Source organism: Astyanax mexicanus, unplaced genomic scaffold (assembly GCF_023375975.1).
Source record: "Astyanax mexicanus isolate ESR-SI-001 unplaced genomic scaffold, AstMex3_surface scaffold_34, whole genome shotgun sequence".
Classification (NCBI taxonomy): Eukaryota; Metazoa; Chordata; class Actinopteri; order Characiformes; family Acestrorhamphidae; genus Astyanax; species Astyanax mexicanus.
In genome coordinates this window covers 3,781,353-3,800,357 of record NW_026040044.1, presented here as the reverse complement: position 1 = coordinate 3,800,357, position 19,005 = coordinate 3,781,353, and the positions used below count along the sequence as shown (strand labels likewise).

The following is a 19,005-nucleotide window of genomic DNA, read 5'->3' as shown; positions in this document are numbered from 1 at the left end:
ACACCATATAGCCCAGTTACATCTAGGTAGCATTAGCTAACCCAGTTCACATCTAGTTAACACCCACTAAGCCAGTAAACATCTAACTAACATAAATTAGACAAAACAACTTTTAACTAACCCAGTTAATACCTAGCTAATATCAACTATACAAGATAATATTTAGCTAACATCAGATAACCTAGTAACATCTAGCTAACATCACCACATCCAGTAAACATCTAGCTAACACACCTAACATTTAGGTAACATCAGCTGACATAATTAACACCCAGCTAACATTAACTACAGTAAGTTCAGTTCTTTATACTGTATCTGGAGAAACATTAGATCTTTATAAAGGATGAGATTCTGGGGTTCATGTTTTTTATGGTTTTATATTTATTATGAATTTTAACTCATGGATTAAAATTGATGCTGGAGACCCTGGGCATGCTATCTCCTGGGGCTTTCACAGTGAGCAGGTCCAGGCAGTGTTTGGCTTCTCCTCCTGACTGTGCTGAAGCTGTGTCAGATCCAGGAACCCTTGTTGGCTGGTGGCTGGTGGCTGCTGGCTGGTGGCTGGTCTTGGTTTAGGGGCTCCTGGCACAGATCTGTGGGATTCTCTGTGTGCTGTTTAATCTCCATCCTGCAGGATTTCAGCATCAGCTTGTTTTCCTGCTTTAATACATTTGAACCTGTTTAATGAGGGTCAGCAAAATTAAAATAAACTGAAATAAAATTATTTAACAATGACTGCATACGGTGCAGCTTGATTTAGGGCGTGTCTGTGTGTCTTTGCTATCATAATGACTGGTAAAGTACGCCTTGCGTGGCTTAAAATGCAATGCAAAAGACATGTACTTATTCTCTTAATTAATCATGGGTGTGGTTAATTTTGGGCGAAACATGAAATAAACCAATCAGCGTATCATTACTTTTATTTTTAAGACCCAGGTGCACCCTCACTTTGGCAAATTGCTATTTTAACGGCGCAGCTACCTGGACGTGTCCAACGCTTCTCAGCAGAGGAAACTGAGCTGCTCGTTTACGGTTGTTCATTCTGTTTATTAATGGTGTAAAAGTGTGGGTGTACGTGTATTGGGGATGCTGTATCTATGGTAAAGGTTTACTGCCATGATAGCAATGAACGTCTGACTGTTGATGCCTGAAACAAGCATTGTGATGCACCGTGCACAGGGTGTAAAATTAGATACTATGTCTCTTCCTTCTACTCAGCAAACGTCCTACATATTAAGTCTTGTATAAAGCCAAATTCACCTTTCTAAGATTCACAATTAAAAAATAATGGTGTTTAGAAGTGTAGCTATGGCGAAATTGGAATTATTGGAAGCGTACAAGACAAAAAGTAGGAGAAAAGAGAGTGCCATTTTGGTACTCTCAATGGGATGTTTTTTTTATGTAATGCCTCTTTTTACCACCCAATCTAGTAGTAGTTTTTTTTGCAAACTTTGAAGCCCTGCACAACATGGGCGGTTGTTCATTTTCTGCTAAACTGCATCGCATTGATCGTCCAGGACAGACATACATTTTTTCTTTTTTTCTTTTCAAAAAGTACAGAATGTTCAATTCTTTTTCAGTGCAATAAAAACTCACATTACTAGTCCTGATCCCAACTTCAACTCAAAGTGTAATCCAAACATTTTCCTGGCTGAAGTCTCAGTCCAAGACTTAACCCTAACCATCACTCTGGCTGTTGTTCTAACTTCTCAATCTCTATCTCAATCCAAGACCTAAATCTGGCCCCGTAATCTCATCTCTAATATAGTTAAAATCCCATTACAGACATGTGCCTGTAGCAGGGTGGCTAGGTGGTTGCTATGGTGTTGCTAGGTGGTTGCTAAAGTTTTGCAGCGCAACATGCAAACATATGTAGTGGCTATGGACGCTTGTGTGATCTGGGGGTGTAGGGTGTCCAAACTTTAAAACAGTAGCTGCTTTATCCAATAGCTCCTCCATACACACACAGTACTGGGCCCCCATTCATTCCTATGGGGCAAATTTGTATAACAACAATTGTACAAAAAAACATGCATCACAAAGTTTTATACAGCCAGCATATTTTCAGAAAAAAATCACAATAGGTTCTATAGGCCTTACTTTGGTCTTTGTATCTCGAAATTTCACCTCATTCTTTTTCAATGGGCATGAAAGTTTTAATGAAGACATTAATGAAGTTTTAATGAAAACCATACATCCGATAAAGAAGCTATATACAGGTCCACCATTCCTGATCATGACACACATTTTTTTCAAAATTTTGGCCTGAGTTAACTGAACAAAAAATGGGTGGAATAATAAAATAGAACAGAAAGAAGGAAGAAGATTTAAAAACAATATTGCATTACTGCAATCACACTAATAAAGTGTAACCCCACCTTCTTATCGTTTTTTATCTGCAGTTCTGTAAATTATAAGTTTTACTTTTTGCACTACACTATCCTCCAGTGTAAATCCAGTAGATTATCACTTTAAAGCGCTGGAACCGAGCCCCCTGATGTCCTGACAGGATCTGAAATGGTAAACAGAATTCACACTGCTGTGCTGTTCCTCTTCCGCTCCCTGAGATGACTTTGTTTGTTTTGGACGCTCTTTGTCTCTTCTGAAATCCAGCGCTCTGATCTTCCTCTATGAAGATCCCATTAATAAGCCGGTCATGTTCTCCTCTTAGTCTCGCAGTGTTGATCTTCTGTTGTATCAGCATGTTGCATAAACCCTCCAGTCATTTGTTTGTTGTGTTATTTGCCGGACGGACTTTGCTGAATCATTAACTGCCGCCGCTGTTCGGCATTTACATTCCTCCGGCTCTTTTCCTGCACCTCTCGCTCCGGAATAATCTGGACGTGAACGTGATCGGTGCTGAGTTAAAGCCGGAGCGCTCCGACCCAACAAAGCCCAAACTTCCTAACGCTGGCAGTCAGCTTTAGAATGAGCCGGAATCAGAGCCAACATGTGAGATTAACCAATTTCAGGGGATAAAAGGAGAGCATTTGAGAGACTTTCTAAAGGCCTTGTAGGGTGTTTTTAGAGGGGTAGCTAGGAAATGCTACGTTTGATTTCCTTTCAACATCCAGGGCTAAGTTGCCGGAGGATATCCTGATCTACATTTGTGTCTCTGGATGCCTGAAGTCTATGAGTATCATCATCACCGCTTACCCTGACAGGACTTTCTGTTCAAAGTCCAATATAGGCTTGATCCTTTAGGACTAGAATTTTCTCCAGTTTTTTGTAGTGACATTAACACTGTGGCCTGCAGTGCAGAACCAGAAAAGCCAGAAAAACTGTGAATGGTGGAGCAGATGGATGCCAGTTTCTCAGGGTGGACTCATGTGAAAAATATTTCACACATCTACTGATTTTATCTAGTGATAAAACTCCTGAGTCCAGACTGCAATTGAAAAAACATGAGGATCAGTGAGTTTTTAGGCTTTTTTCTCAAGTCACATAACATCGCATTCAGTAGCTCCTCCATTTCCACTCGCTGTTGTATTTTTAACGTGGATCTTCGTGGAAACGCCCGCCCAAAGTGTAACTACAGTGTGTGGCAGTGGACAAATAGCTATTTTATTAAACGCGAGGAGACGAAACTCAGAGATGTGCGTCCGGACAGGACTAAAATTACAGGAGGACCACGCTTACATAAATCAGCCTGTAATTTTCTCAGAGGACATCTGAGAAAAACACATACATGGTCGTTCCGGACAGGAATAAAATCACAAAGGTTCCTCCTATCAGATGGAATTTTCAGATGGAGTTTTCAGATGCACTCATGTCTATGTTACCTTCTGGCTCTCTAATTTTAGTTTGAGGTTAATCAAAAGCTCTTTTTAAACGCTGTATAACCAGCACTGTTTTGCCACATTTCCACCAACAAAAGTAGGTTCTGGAACCAGGAGCAATCGTTTGTTTCGGTTCTAACCAAAGAACACTGGGTTCTTCAGCACAAACCGTGATGTCATCTGTGGGCGTGTCGTTTTCTACAGAAGCACCACCGCTGTGCAGTGCCCTCTGTTGATGACGTATGATGTGACATTTTGATGTTTCTTTTAAACTGGAGTTCTTTTGGTGGAAAAGTGCTACTTGTTAAACTTCTGTTTAAGGTCCAATATTGCTTCATTCCTTTTTTGGGGGTCTTTAGGGTGACAATGATTCACTGTGGACTGCAGTGAAGAACCAGAACATCCAGGTTTGTGGAAGGTAGAACATTTGAATGGCAGTGTTTAAGGGTGCATTCATGTCTATGTTACCTTCTGGCTCTCTCACTTTATTTAGGATGTTATACTAGTCAGATCTCCTGAACTGATAAAGCACAATCTGATTTACCACCCTGAGAATCTCACTTATGAAAAAAATATAGAAAATGTTGGGTTTAAAGAGAAATTGTGGGTTTCTGGAGTATAGAAAATGGATTTGAACTTTTATAATGCTATGTTTATTAGTTTATTATGAGGTTTGCTTGATTTAGTTGGGAAATGTTTGGGTGTTTGTTGGGTTTGGAAATGTTGAACAACTTTTCCAAACCAAACCCAACAAACACCCAAACATTTCCCAAACCAAACTTAAAAACATCAAAACATTTCCAATCCTAACCCAACAAACACCCAAATGTTTCCAAATCATACCCAACAAACACCAAACCATTTTCAAACCTAACCCAACAAACACCCAACCATTTCCCAACCTAATCCAACAAGCAACCAAACATTTCCAAATCAAATCAAACAATCTGCACTGTTTGTTGGGTTATATTGGGAAATGTTTGGGTGTTTGTTGGGTTATATTGTGAAATGTTTGGGTGTTTGTTGGGTTATATTGGGAAATGTTTGGGTGTTTGTTGGGTAAGGTTTGGGAAATGTTTGGGTGTTTGTTGGATAAGGTTTGGGAAATGTTTGGGTGTTTGTTGGGTAAGGTTTGGGAAATGTGTGGGTGTTTGTTGGGTTAGCTTTGTAAAATGTTTGGGTGTGTTCTCTCTGGGTTGTTTTTTCTGCATGGCTGTATCTTCTAAACCCTGTAAAGCGAATAATTGCTCTTAACTGGTTTTAGTGGTGATCTGGATTCAGGAATCAATTTCCTGTAGGTCTGTTCAGATACGCTCTTTATTAAACCTCAGCAGAAATGAAATGAGGTCTGTGGTTATTGATGTTTGCTGTTGGTATCTGTGCAGATTTCATTAATGCATGAGCAGCGTTATGGGCATGCTCTCTTTTATTAAAGCGTGTGATGATGGGTCAGATTAGTATCTGCTGCTGTGATGATCCTGACAGTTTTATTATATAATAAAGTGGATAACGTGTGTTTAAGGATATTGACTTACAGTGTTACATATTAGATATATGGTGTGTGTGTTTGTGTGTTTGTTTGTTAATAGGCTGTTGTGGGTACTGTAAGTTCCTGCAGTAGCCGATGAACATCATACCCTGATGCCCATCTTGACCCTGGTACTGCCCTCACACAGCCTGCAGCCACATCCACATTATGCATCCCATTACTGCGTCTGAGGCTCGGGTTGCCAGGTCATTTCAGAGCAGTGTTTCCAGACGTAAGATTAAAAACGCTGATTAAAATGCTGATTATGCAACAATGCATGACATGCTGGAAATGTTAGTATTGTTTTTGCAATATGAAACCATTGCATCACCCTGTATCCCCTACAATGATTGGCTTATTTTCAGTCTGGCAGTTTTTAGTCTGAGTTTAAAATTACATACAGTGCTAAGAAAAGTATTCACCAAAAAGCTGACATATCTAAACCTTAACAAAATAAAGCTGTTTGCTTTCAATGCTAGTCTCTATTATTCTAGTATTAGCCCTGCTTTTGGCTCCAGCACTGGCTTCAATGTTGGGGTCTTAGCTTTAGTTTTGATTCCAGTGATAGCTCTACTGTCGAAACTCTAGTTTTAGCGCTACTTTTAGCTCTACTCTATTCTAGTATTGATTCTTGTTTTGCCTCCAGTTTTCTAAACTTATCTGCAGTTTTGGACCAGTGTTATAATATTTACTGCAATATTTACTGCCCCTTGTATTAATAGCATGTTGAGATATTACATTTAAATGTCAGAGAGAGAGAAACAGTGTGAATAAGCTGCTGTCATCTTTACTAAAGCCCTACTAGTAAACTCTGACAGCCTTTAATATTCTACTTTACAACAACATCACATTAACACTCTTCTGATACACTGCAACACACACAGAGAATTACCCAGAGATTACAGACAGAGAGAGAGAGAGAGAGAGAGAGAGAGGGAGAGAGAGAGAGAGGGAGGGAGGGAGAGAGAGAGAGAGAGAGAGAGAGAGAGAGAGAGAGAGATAGAGAGAGATAGAGAGTGTGTCTCCGGTAGAGAAAACAGCCCCTATTTGTCAGAGAGCACACACCAGCAATGCCGATGAGTCTGCCTGGGGAGGGGGGTGATCTGGGAGTCTCTTATTTTAGACGATACCGGAGGCTAATGCTGCAAATGAGCTACAGAGCTAAAACAAGGGCTAACACTGGAGCCGAAACTAGAGCTATGACTAGAACAGTAGAGCTAAAAGTAGAGCTATGTCTAGAACAGTAAATTTTAAACTAGAGATATTACTAGAGCAGTAAAGTTAGAACTAGAGCTATGGCTATAACAGTAGAGCTATGGTTATAACAGTAGAGCTATGGCTATAACAGTAGAGCTATGGTTATAACAGTACAGCTTAAAATGGAACCAAAAACTAAAGCTATGACTAGAAAAGTAAAGTTAGAACTAGAGCTATGACTAGAACAGTTAAGTTAGAACTAGAGCTATGACTGAAACAGTAAAGTTAGAACTAGAGCTTTGACTAGAACAGTAGAGCTTAAAGTAGAGCTATGGCTAGAACAGTAGAGCTAAAAGTAGAGCTATGTCTAGAACAGTAAAGCTAAAATTAGAGCTATGACTAGAACAGTAAAGCTAAAAGTAGAGCTATGACTAGAACAGTAGAGCTTAAAATGGAACCAAAAACTAGAGCTATGACTAGAACAGTAAAGTTAGAACTAGAGCTATGACTAGAACAGTAAAGTTAGAACTAGAGCTATGACTAAAACAGTAAAGTTAAAACTAGAGCTATGACTAGAACACTAAAGTTAGAACTAGAGCTATGACTAGAACAGTAAAGTTAGAACTAGAGCTATGACTAAAACAGTAAAGTTAAAACTAGAGCTATGACTAGAACAGTAAAGTTAGAACTAGAGCTATGACTAAAACAGTAAAGTTAAAACTAGAGCTATGACTAGAAGTGTAAAGTTAGAACTAGAGCTATGACTAGAACAGTAAAGTTAGAACTAGAGCTATGACAGGAACAGTCAAGCTAAACTTAGTGCTTAAAACTAGAACTATGACTAGAACAGTAGATATAAAGTAGACCTATGAGTAGAACAGTAGAGCTAAAAGTATATATATGAGTAGAAATGTAGAGCTAAAAGTGGAGCTATGAGTAGATCAGTAGAGCTAAAAGTAGAGCTATGAGTAGATCAGTAGAGCTAAAAGTGTAGCTATGAGTAGAACAGTAGAGCTAAAAGTATAGCTATGAGTAGAACAGTAGAGCTAAAAGTATAGCTATGAGTAGAACAGTAGAGCTAAACGTATAGCTATGAATAGAACAGTAGAGCCAAAATTAGAGCTACGAGTAGAACAGTAGAGCTAAAAGTATAGCTATGAGTAGAACAGTAGAGCTAAAAGTATAGCTATGAATAGAACAGTAGAGCTAAAAGTAGAGCTACGAGTAGAACAGTAGAGCTAAAAGTATAGCTATGAGTAGAACAGTAGAGCTAAAAGTAGAGCTACGAGTAGAACAGTAGAGCTAAAAGTATAGCTATGAGTAGAACAGTAGAGCTAAAAGTAGAGCTACGAGTAGAACAGTAGAGCTAAAAGTATAGCTATGAATAGAACAGTAGAGCTAAAAGTAGAGCTACGAGTAGAACAGTAGAGCTAAAAGTATAGCTATGAGTAGAACAGTAGAGCTAAAAGTATAGCTATGAGTAGAACAGTAGAGCTAAAAGTAGAGCTATGAATAGAACAGTAGAGCTAAAAGTAGAGCTATGAGTAGAACAGTAGAGCTAAAAGTAGAGCTATGGGTAGATCAGTAGAGCTAAAAGTAGAGCTACGAGTAGAACAGTAGAGCTAAAAGTAGAGCTATGAGTAGATCAGTAGAGCTAAAAGTAGAGCTATGAATAGAACAGTAGAGCTAAAAGTAGAGCTATGAGTAGAACAGTAGAGCTAAAAGTAGAGCTATGGGTAGATCAGTAGAGCTAAAAGTAGAGCTACGAGTAGAACAGTAGAGCTAAAAGTATAGCTATGATGTCTTATGTATTTGCAAAAGTGTGCAGTTTACCCACACTCACTAGCTCAGGTGTGACAATAAAAAGACAACAAGCAAAATGAATAATAATAAGAGAGAAAACATCATTAAATTTAACGAAAAAAACTCATGTTAAACTAGATGTTGCTTATGTCAAATTACTGCTCTTTGACTTTGAGTCGGACTACTCACGAAAACATGTCTGGTTCAGAACCGGGCCGGTTGCTGGTTCGGGTGTGTGTGTTTTGTTGGGTGTGTTTTGTTGGGTGTGTGTTTTATTGGGTGTGTGTTTTGTTGGGTGTGTGTTTTGGTGGGTGTGTGTTGTACTGGGTTTACTGGGCTGTGGAGGGAATACAGATGGAGCTGATGCAGCAGTGAGTTTTAGATGTAGAGCGTTTAGCTGGGTTTGGTGTTACCGTGTGTTTGATCAGATGAAGAGATGTTTAATGGACTCTCTCTCTGAAACAGATGGTCCTCTGTCTCCGCTGTAGAGCGAGGAGAAGAACTGAGCCGGAGCAGAAGCAGCTGGACCACCGGCGGTTCTGTTAGCGGCTCAGCTAATACTTCAGTTCTAACAGAAAGTTCCTTCAGTTAAAACCAGGAAAAACCATGATAAAACCACTCTGACAGCTGTAGAGCTCAACCAGTCTTACCATCACTGACTTTATCCCCTTTCCCAGAGGACTGAATAAAGACGCTTCACATACTTCCATCAGTACTAATGTCCCAGTGGACACCAGTGCTAATCTCCCAGTGGACACCAGTGTCACTAATGTCCCAGTGGATACCAGTATTAATACCCAAGTGGACACCAGTGCTAATCTCCAAGTGGACATCAGTGCTAATGCCCAAGTGGACACCAGTACTAATCTCCCAGTGGACACCAGTACTAATTCCCAAGTGGACACCAGTGCTAATGTCCCAGTGGAAACCAGTGCTAATGTCCCAGTGGAAACCAGTGCTAATGTCCCAGTGGAAACCATTACTAAAGCCCCAGTGGACACCAGTGCTAATGTCCCAGTGTAAACCAGTGCTAATGTCCTAGTGGAAACCAGTACTACTGCCCAAGTGGACACCAGTACTAATGCTCAAGTGGACACCAGTGCTAATCTCCCAGTGGACACCAGTACTAATGTCCCAGTGGACACCAGTACTAATGTGTCCATTAGTAAACTAATTATGATGGTAAAACTGGCACTCATCAGGAACACCCCAGGAAAGGAAGAGCAAGGTTACCAGCTTCAGAAAGCACAAGTTAACAGCTCCCCAGATAAGAGTATTTTTGGTTTGTTTAAGTTACTACATGATGAGGACAAGGCTTATACTACAGTAATAAACATTTAATCAGTTTATAACACTGTTATGAAGCTTTATGTTACAGTAATGATGTTTATGAGTCTGAGGTGAGGTCTGAGATTTATTACACGTCTATTTAAAGGTGTTTTAAAGTGGGTGTTTAGTACTGAGCAGCTCTGAGAGAGAGAGAGAGAGAGAGAGAGAGGATTGATAAGTGTGGTTACAGTGATTATGTAAAAGCTGGTAATAATTACGCTGAAGGAGGAGGTAGTTAATTTGCATATTCAGCAGTCGCTCGCAGTGTTATGATGTGTGGAGGACGGAGAGATGGAGTGAAGATGAGCTGAGCTGAACTCGTCTTTTGCTGAGTCTCGATTTCCTCTGTTTAATAGAAAACCTCAGAAACCATAAAGTCTAAATGTATGATATCAGTGTTACCTTTATTACAGCTTCCATTCTTCTCAGGAGACTCACTTTCAGAACAGTACCAGTCACCTTCTCATTCAGTGTTTTTCCTCATATCCTCAGATTTGTTCGCACTATATAAATATTGAACTATTTTTGTTTGCATTTTTTAAAATATATTTTCAGTTGCAGAAATGCATTTTAGAGCATTAATTTATAATAATATTAAATTATAATAATAAAAGAAGAAATGCATAGCCTATTTTTTATTTACCAACATAAAATATTGAGCCTTTTTATGTGTTTGTGGAATAATGAGACGGACAGCACAAATAGCCTACCTTATTATTCATTCATTTTTATTTAAAATGAATATTTCACAATATTTTTCAGGAAATCCTCTTGTCTGAGTTCCAGTGCTGCTTTTCACTATATTAGGAAAGTCAGTAGAGTCAGTAGAAACACGTTTTTGGGCTTTCAAAAGGCAATAAAAAATGTAGACATATGGTTAATCATTTGAATTCTAGCCTATTTTTTTAACCAGCATATAATATTGAGCCATTATATGTACAGTATTTGTGGAATAATGAGACGGTCAGCACCCATGTATTCACGTTTCAAATAATCTTGTATACCCTATTGTATTATTTATGTGTTTATTTTGATTTAATATGAATCTATCACTATTTGTTTGTTTTTTCCTTAATATATTATCTATTTATCAGAAAATCCTCTTGTCTGAGTTCCAGTTTTGATTTCCTCCATAGTAAGAAAGTCAGCAGAGTCATGGGACTGCGTTTTTAAGCATTAAAAAAGCAATAAAAAATACAGTATATGGTTATTTATCTATATTTTAGCCTAATTTAAATATTGATGTATAATAATAGACTGTCCTATGGCTTTGCTGAATAATGAGACGGACAGCAATCGTATATTTGTGTTTAAAATAATCTTGCATGGCTTGAATTTTATTATTTATTTATTTTTATTTCATACCCCCTTATAATTATCTATTTATCAGAAAATCCCCTTTGTCTGAGTTCCTGTGCTGATTTCCATCATATTAAGAAAGTCAGCAGAGTCACATGAAATTGTTTTTAAAAGCAATCATCATCTGCATTGTAGCCTAATTAATTTTTATTTTTTTAATTTATTAACCAAAATCTAATATCAGGTTGTCACATGGATTTGTGGAATAATGAGTAGGACAGCATTCATGTATTTATGTTTAAAACAGGCCCTATAGCCTGTTTTATATATTTTTAGAAATTCAGACAATTTAGAAATAGTTAATAAATGAATTAAGTTTTTTTTTTCAGTCACTGCTTCTGTAGCATACATGCTAACATCAGGCTAACGCTAGTAAAAGCTTCAATAGTGATTCAATAGTGTTTAGCTGATAACCAGCACCTGACATTGAGAGTGATTGAGGGAAAACGGTGAACTCTGAGGCTCCATCTTCCGCACGCCACACTCCGCTATAATAAAAAATCTATTTCCCATTATTTATCATTTTTCATTAAATTGTAATCTGTGTGAATTTTTTTTTGTTTATTATAAAAAGCATCTCTCCCTGCACTTGACTGCCCCACTCCCACTGATGATTCTACTACTTCCACTTCTAGCTCTAAATCATACCGTCTCATCTGTTAAACATGGTGGTGGGAGTGTTCCGAACACTTGTTGTGTAAAATGTATGTACATATGTTATATATTTTTCTCTCTTTCTGTCTGTATTTGCAGGTTTAACTACAGGTCGACTCATCATCTGACGACGAACGGGTTCTATGAGTTTCTGAACTGGTTTGATGAGCGGGCCTGGTATCCTCTGGGTCGGATCGTTGGAGGAACGGTGAGTAAATCCAATAATACAGAAATCTGATAACCTGAGCCAAACTCTGGGGAGAATTATATTCAGCAGCACTTAGACTGACTGCGGTTATTACCCTGTATCACTGCTGCAGTGTGTGTGTGTGTGTGTGTGTGTGTGTGTGTGAGAGAGAGATTAGACAATTTTTCTTCAAAGATTTTTTCCTTAAAATTCACTTTAGTGTTTTCTAAGATTAGCTGCCATAAATTTGTGTCCAAGCCCCCCTTCACCTAGTCTGAGTCTGACCTGAGTCTGATCTGAGTCTAATTTGAGTATAATTTGAGTCTGATTTGAGTTTGAGTCTTATCTGAGTCTAGTCTAAGTCTGGTGTGAGTCTGAGCTGAGTCTGATCTTAGTCTGATTTGAGTCTGATCTCATTCAAGTACAGTCTAAGTCTGATCTGAGTCTGATTTGAGTCTAATTTGAGTCTAATCTCATTGCAGTCTAGTCTGAGTTTGATTTGAGTCTGATCTCATTCAAGTACAGTCTAAGTCTGATCTGAGTCTGATCTCATTCCAGTATCGTCTGAGTCTGATCTTGTTCCCATCAAGTCTGAATCTGATCTGAGTCTGATATTGTTCCCGTCTAGTCTAAGTCTGATCTGAGTTTGATTTGAGTCTGATCTCATTCCAGTATAGTCTGAGTCTGATCTTGTTCCCATCAAGTCTGAATCTGATCTGAGTCTGATATTGTTCCCGTCTAGTCTAAGTCTGATCTGAGTCTGATCTGAGTCTGATCTCATTCCAGTATAGTCTGAGTCTGACCTTGTTCCCATCAAGTCTGAATCTGATCTGAGTCTGATCTGAGTCTGATGTGAGTCTGCTTTGAATCCGATCTTAGTCTGATTTGAGTCTGATCTCATTCAAGTACAGTCTAAGTCTGATCTGAGTCTTATTTGAGTCTAATTTGAGTCTAATCTCATTGCAGTCTAGTCTGAGTTTGATTTGAGTCTGGTCTCATTCAAGTACAGTCTGAGTCTGATCTGAGTCTGATCTCATTCCAGTATAGTCTGAGTCTGATCTTGTTCCCATCAAGTCTGAATCTGATCTGAGTCTGATATTGTTCCCGTCTAGTCTAAGTCTGATCTGAGTCTGATCTGAGTCTGATCTCATTCCAGTATAGTCTGAGTCTGACCTTGTTCCCATCAAGTCTGAATCTGATCTGAGTCTGATCTGAGTCTGATGTGAGTCTGCTTTGAATCCGATCTTAGTCTGATTTGAGTCTGATCTCATTCAAGTACAGTCTAAGTCTGATCTGAGTCTGATTTGAGTCTAATTTGAGTCTAATCTCATTGCAGTCTAGTCTGAGTTTGATTTGAGTCTGGTCTCATTCAAGTACAGTCTGAGTCTGATCTGAGTCTGATCTCATTCCAGTATCGTCTGAGTCTGATCTTGTTCCCATCAAGTCTGAATCTGATCTGAGTCTGATATTGTTCCCGTCTAGTCTAAGTCTGATCTGAGTTTGATTGAGTCTGATCTCATTCAAGTACAGTCTGAGTCTGATCTGAGTCTGATCTCATTCCAGTATAGTCTGAGTCTGATCTTGTTCCCATCAAGTCTGAATCTGATCTGAGTCTGATATTGTTCCCGTCTAGTCTAAGTCTGATCTGAGTCTGATCTGAGTCTGATCTCATTCCAGTATAGTCTGAGTCTGATCTTGTTCCCATCAAGTCTGAATCTGATCTGAGTCTGATGTGAGTCTGCTTTGAATCCGATCTTAGTCTGATTTGAGTCTAATATAAGTCTGATCTCGTGCCAGTATTTGAGTCTCATTTGAGTGTAATGTGAGTCTGATCTGAATCTGATCTGAGTCTGATGTGAGTCTGCTTTGAATACGATCTTAGTCTGATCTGAGTCTTATTAGAGTCTGATCTAAATCTGGTGTGATGTCAGTATGTTCTGTCCTCTGTTTATCTCAGTAGTGTATGGTGGTGTATAATTGTGTATAGTTGTATGTAGTGGTGTTTGTGAGGATGGTGGTCTCCCACTGAGCCCAGAGCACAGAGCACACACTCTCTATTCTGAGAACATAGTGAAGGACACAGCCCCTCCCCTGAGTGCTCGGATAATTTTAAGTGTGTGTGTGTGTGTGTGTTGTTCTGCTGGGTAGATGAGGATGGATGAGGGTTTGGAATAGAGTAGAAGATGAAATCAGTGAGCAGAGTGTAATTTCTGCATTTATTATAATATTTTGTATATATTATGGTTGCTGTGGAGCAGTGGAAGATCTGTGTTCTCTGTAATGATAGAGCTCCATCTAATACCTTTGGATGGGATGCAATCAAATCCACACAGCAATGTTACAAAAGAAGAAATATCAGAAGATTTTATTTGTTAAGATATTATATTTTCTATATATATTACAAAGTCTCAATCTGTTTTAGTGCAGATTGAGTCTAAAATGTTTAGAGTAAAGTTGTGAAAGTGTTGTTTTGAGTTGTATAAACTTTAATATAAAACTTACTTTCACCTTCATAATCATCTGCAGTCACACACACACACACACACACACACATATCAGGGTTTATTGCATCATTTATTATAGTTGATATATATTGTTGTTCGGTCTGATTGTGGGATTTGAGTGAAGATGTTAAAACTGGTGCTAAATTAACAAAGGTAGGTGTTTCTATTAAAGTGGCCAGTGAGCGGAAGCAGAATGTTGTAGGTAGGTGTTTCTAATAAAGTAGCCACAATGTGTTGAAGCACGGTGAGGTAGGTAAGTAGGTGTTTCTAATAAATTGTCCACAGTGAGTGGAAGCACAGTGAGTTAGTATAGTAGGTGTTTCTAATAAAGTGGTGAGCTGTGTGTATGTCTGTGTATATTTGAGCATACGTATATAGTATTGAGATCAGTACGGTTTTATAAACCGGGTCGGCGCTGGATGTGGCAGTAAAGTGGGCAGGAATATCCGGCTGCTAGCCTCTGCTGTGGCTGGTTGAGTTGAACTCTCTGTTAAAGGTCAGTGAGACAGATTTCCTCGCTCTGCTGCAGAACCACTGAACCGTCTCTCTCCCACGCAGACAGACAGATGGAGCTACAGGGGAAATACAGCTGTGATCTGAAATGTGTGCACTGGCATCAAGTTTTACAGCAAGTTTACTAATATTTCAGTACTTCAGTCCAACTGGCCTTATAAAGAAAACTGTGTATCAGTCAGGTGTTGCACCATCGCTGCTGTCCCCATTTGTCCCATAAATGCTGCTATCAGTTGGAAGTTCTGCATAAGAAGCAGCAACACATGTATCTGCAGGATGTTCTGCACAGATCACTGAGATCACTGTTAGTGTTCCTCCTATCACTACTAGGAGTGACTGACTGTCACTGATCATTAATCACTCCTGCAGTTTACACTGTGAACTCTTCAGTCCACCTCAAAGACAGGATTGAAGAGCTTCACCACTAACCAACAAAACCTGAATTTTCACCAAAAATAATGGGCCCTACATTGTGAAAAAGAAAAAGTTGAGAAAATTCAACATTTCAGGGCAACTTACTGCACTTTTTTAAATGTTGGGTCAACCAAATAATAATAATTTGTTTCTGTGTGTGTAACTTTAAAATGTATCTTCAAATTATTTTTGCCATTAAAATTCACTGTTGATTGTGAGTGAAAGATAGGAGGACACGCCCAATATGTGAATAGTGTGACCAACATCAGGTAAAAACCCCTGCAGAATTGCTCAGTAGTCCCTGTTTAACTAAAGTGTCAAACTGAGCATGTGCAGTAGTGCAGAGTAGTTGGTTTGGCCTCAACTAGAATTCAAGACCTACTTTTAATAAGAAACTTAATAAAGTTAGTTGAGGTAATTAGTTTGCTATAGTTTACGGTGCACTTTAACATTTATTGTTCATTGCTATCTTGGTAACACAGGCGCCGAGCCGAGCATACCCCCTCACTTATTACACACACATGAACACACAGCAGCACAAACCCAACTTTTACATCAACAATAAACAGAATAGTAAATAAAATAACATTGCTGTTCCCGTAAATGAGCTGCTGGAGCTCCTTCACAGCGTCAACCAGCAGCTCAGCTTCCTCTGCTGAGAAGAGTTTGTTGAACACGTCCAGGTAGCTCCACCGTTACAATAGCAATCCACCAAAGTCAGAGCTCACCTGATCTACTCTTAAAGAGAATGATGAGCAAGAGACACTCTGATTAGTTTATTAAATGTTACGCCCAAAATTATCCACATCTATGATTAATTAAGTGAATTAGTACATGATTTTGATTGTTTCAAACTCTGCAAGGTGTACTTTTCCCATTGTTACGATAGCAAAGACACACTAACACGCCTTAAATCAAGCTGCACAGTACACGGTTGGCAGTTCATCTGTAAATCAATTGAATATGGCCCTACAGTTGTAATGAATAATAACGTCGTAACTACTATAAATTATTATAGGGCAGAGATTGAAGCACTATTAGTGTCTTAGTCATGGAGTGTTTTCTTTAGTGAACAACTCGGGAATGCCCACTTCTGTATAAGTTGTGAGGTGTTATCAGAGTGAGATTGACTACAGGTCAGTGTGTTAATTACGGGCATTATAGAAGTTGGAGTAAGTAATAATGGGTGAAGATGGATGGTACGTTCCATGTCTTGTCTACAGTATCATGTGTTTAATGGGAATTCGCTATAGAAGACTAATATCACCACCCACAGCGTTAGTTTAGCCGTGTTTTAGCTGAATCTCTGTAACTCCTCCAGGTGTTAGGAGGTGATTATTCGGCTGGCGGAGTTGTGAAGTGCCTCGAAAGCAGAAATGGAAATATTTCAATCCCTTATGGAGCAAAACCTGATTCCAGAGGCTTTTCTGAAGCGTTTTCAAGGAAACACTCTCTACATTTTATCAAAGCAAACCAACCTCCAGTTCATTTACACAGTTATTCCACAGAGGATCAGTCATAACATTAAACACACCTGCCTAATAGTGTGTAGCTCCCATTTGTGCGATCAAAACCAACACCAGCAGATGACATGTCTCTCCAAACCATCACTGATCATCAGTAAATTTTACATTTCATTTGTAAATGAACACTGTCTAAGCTACTTGAGGTCTAAAGTGAAGTTTCCACCAATCAGTGATAATTTGGAGAGCCTGCTGACAACTTTTATGGAGGTGCGGATTTCATTTTCCAGCAGGACAGCACACTGCCCACACTGCCAAAAGCACCAATTGGTCTTATATAATATTCAAATTTTTTGAAACACTGATTTTGGGTTTTCATTGGCTGTAAGCCATAATCATCAACAATAAAATAAATAAATGTTTAAAATAGATCACTCTGTGTGTTTTAATACATCTATATAATATATGAATTTCACATTTTCAACTGAATTACTGAAATAAAGTAATGTTTGTTCTTTGAAATGATGGAATCAATCTTTCCAATCCAATACTTTTGGAGGAAATAGATTGGGACGCTCATGTCACTGATTCAATTAATTCAATTAATTTCTCACAGCAAAGATCCAAAATATAGAGCCAGTTACTCCAGCAAAAGCAGGGTGGACTCTTTTTAATACCCTTAATTTAGCTATACCTAAAATGATAGATATAAGATATAAAGTTGGGCTCCAAGTGGTCCAGCAGTCTAAAGTGCTGCCACTATGATCAGGAGATCACTGGTTCGAATCCCAATTATGCAGCTTACCATCAGCTGCCAGAGCCCCGAGAGAGCACAGTTGGCCTTGCTCTCTCTGGATGGGTACAGTAGATGGTGCTCTTTCCCCTCATCACTCCTAGGGTGATGTGGATCAGCACAAGGTTGCGTCTGTGAGCTGATGTATCAGAACCGAGTCGCTGCGCTTTCCTCCGAGTGTTAGCGCTGCGACGCTACTCGGCAATGCTGCATCAGCAGCAGCTCAAAAAGAGGCGGAGTCTGACTTCACATGTATCGGAGGAGGCATGTGCTAGTCTCCACACTCCTGGTGTTTGAGCATTACTAGTGATAGGGGGAGTGCTAATGAGTGGGTTGGGTAATTGGCCGGGTAAATTGGGCAGAAAATGGGAAAGAAAATTAAATAGGATCACATAACAGGCAGTGAAATGTGTAGATTGAAAGTCTGAACTTTCTGTGGAAGTTCTCGAGCTGTTTTAGTGCAGTTTGAGTCAGAAATATTCAGAATAAAGTGTGAAAGTGTGGTTTCGAGTGGTATAAACTCAGTTCGGATAATGGAGAACAGGTTAAAGGGTGCTAATGAGAGCCTCTGGGAGCGTTTCAGACTGGTGTGTAGAATTTAACAGAACAGGAAATGTTTTCGGCTTTTTTTTAATGCATTGCAGTATGCTGCAAAAAGTGTGTGTGTAGTCAGGTTGCCCTGCAGCAATGTGGTGGTGAGTGCTATGGGGCAATTGTACCCTCAGGGTCTGAGCATGGGTGGGTTTTTGAGCTGGTAGGGCTGTTTGTAGGGGACGTTTGGGAGCTTGTTCACACCCCACATTACCATGAGTTTCATTGGTACTAACCCAATTCCCCCCAAAAAGTTGGTAAGCTTTGTAAAAAAAGTTTGGACACACCTAGGCCTGTCACAATAATTGAAATATCGATTTATCTTGCAATAAATGAACACGACCCTTAATTATTTTTAATAGTCGTGATATCGTCTGTTGTGTTTATTTGTATGTTCATATATAACAGTGAACAGTATTTTAGCCAATCATGCTTCAATAACTGTGTCATAACTGACTCCATACACACAGTGTGGACTAAAGTATGTGAAGAAATAAGTATATAATTCCCAAACTCATTATAATAAATGATTAATTACTTTTTTATGCTATTCTGTTATCTTGGCATTTAGTAGTCTTATAATTACAAAAAAAATTGTTTATTGCATTAATATATCATTCACAAAAATATCTTATCATGACAGGCCTAGACACACCTTAAATTCAGTGTTTTTCATTACATTAAAATGTTCTATGAATACCTAGACCAAAAAAGTGTTAAACAACCCAGAACATGTTTTTTTTTTATATTTTACATTCTTCAAAGCAGCACCTCTTGCTTAGATCTTAGATGATCAGTTTTAAACATCTCTGCTGGATTTTCTCAGTCAGTTTTATGAGGTAGAGTCTCCTGGAATTCAGGCGTTCAGTTAACAGCTGTGCTGAACTCATC

At 38.9% G+C, this 19,005-nt stretch overlaps 1 protein-coding gene across 1 annotated transcript in view; it reads left to right on the top strand.

The window, feature by feature from the left end:
- LOC125790043 (dolichyl-diphosphooligosaccharide--protein glycosyltransferase subunit STT3B-like) overlaps window positions 1-19,005 on the top strand; it is a 180,810-nt gene that overhangs the window by 90,902 nt on the left and 70,903 nt on the right. The window contains exon 2 of the mRNA XM_049473139.1: window positions 11,749-11,857. Within this exon, the coding sequence (XP_049329096.1) occupies window positions 11,749-11,857 (109 nt within the window). The remainder of the gene's footprint in view (window positions 1-11,748; window positions 11,858-19,005) is intronic.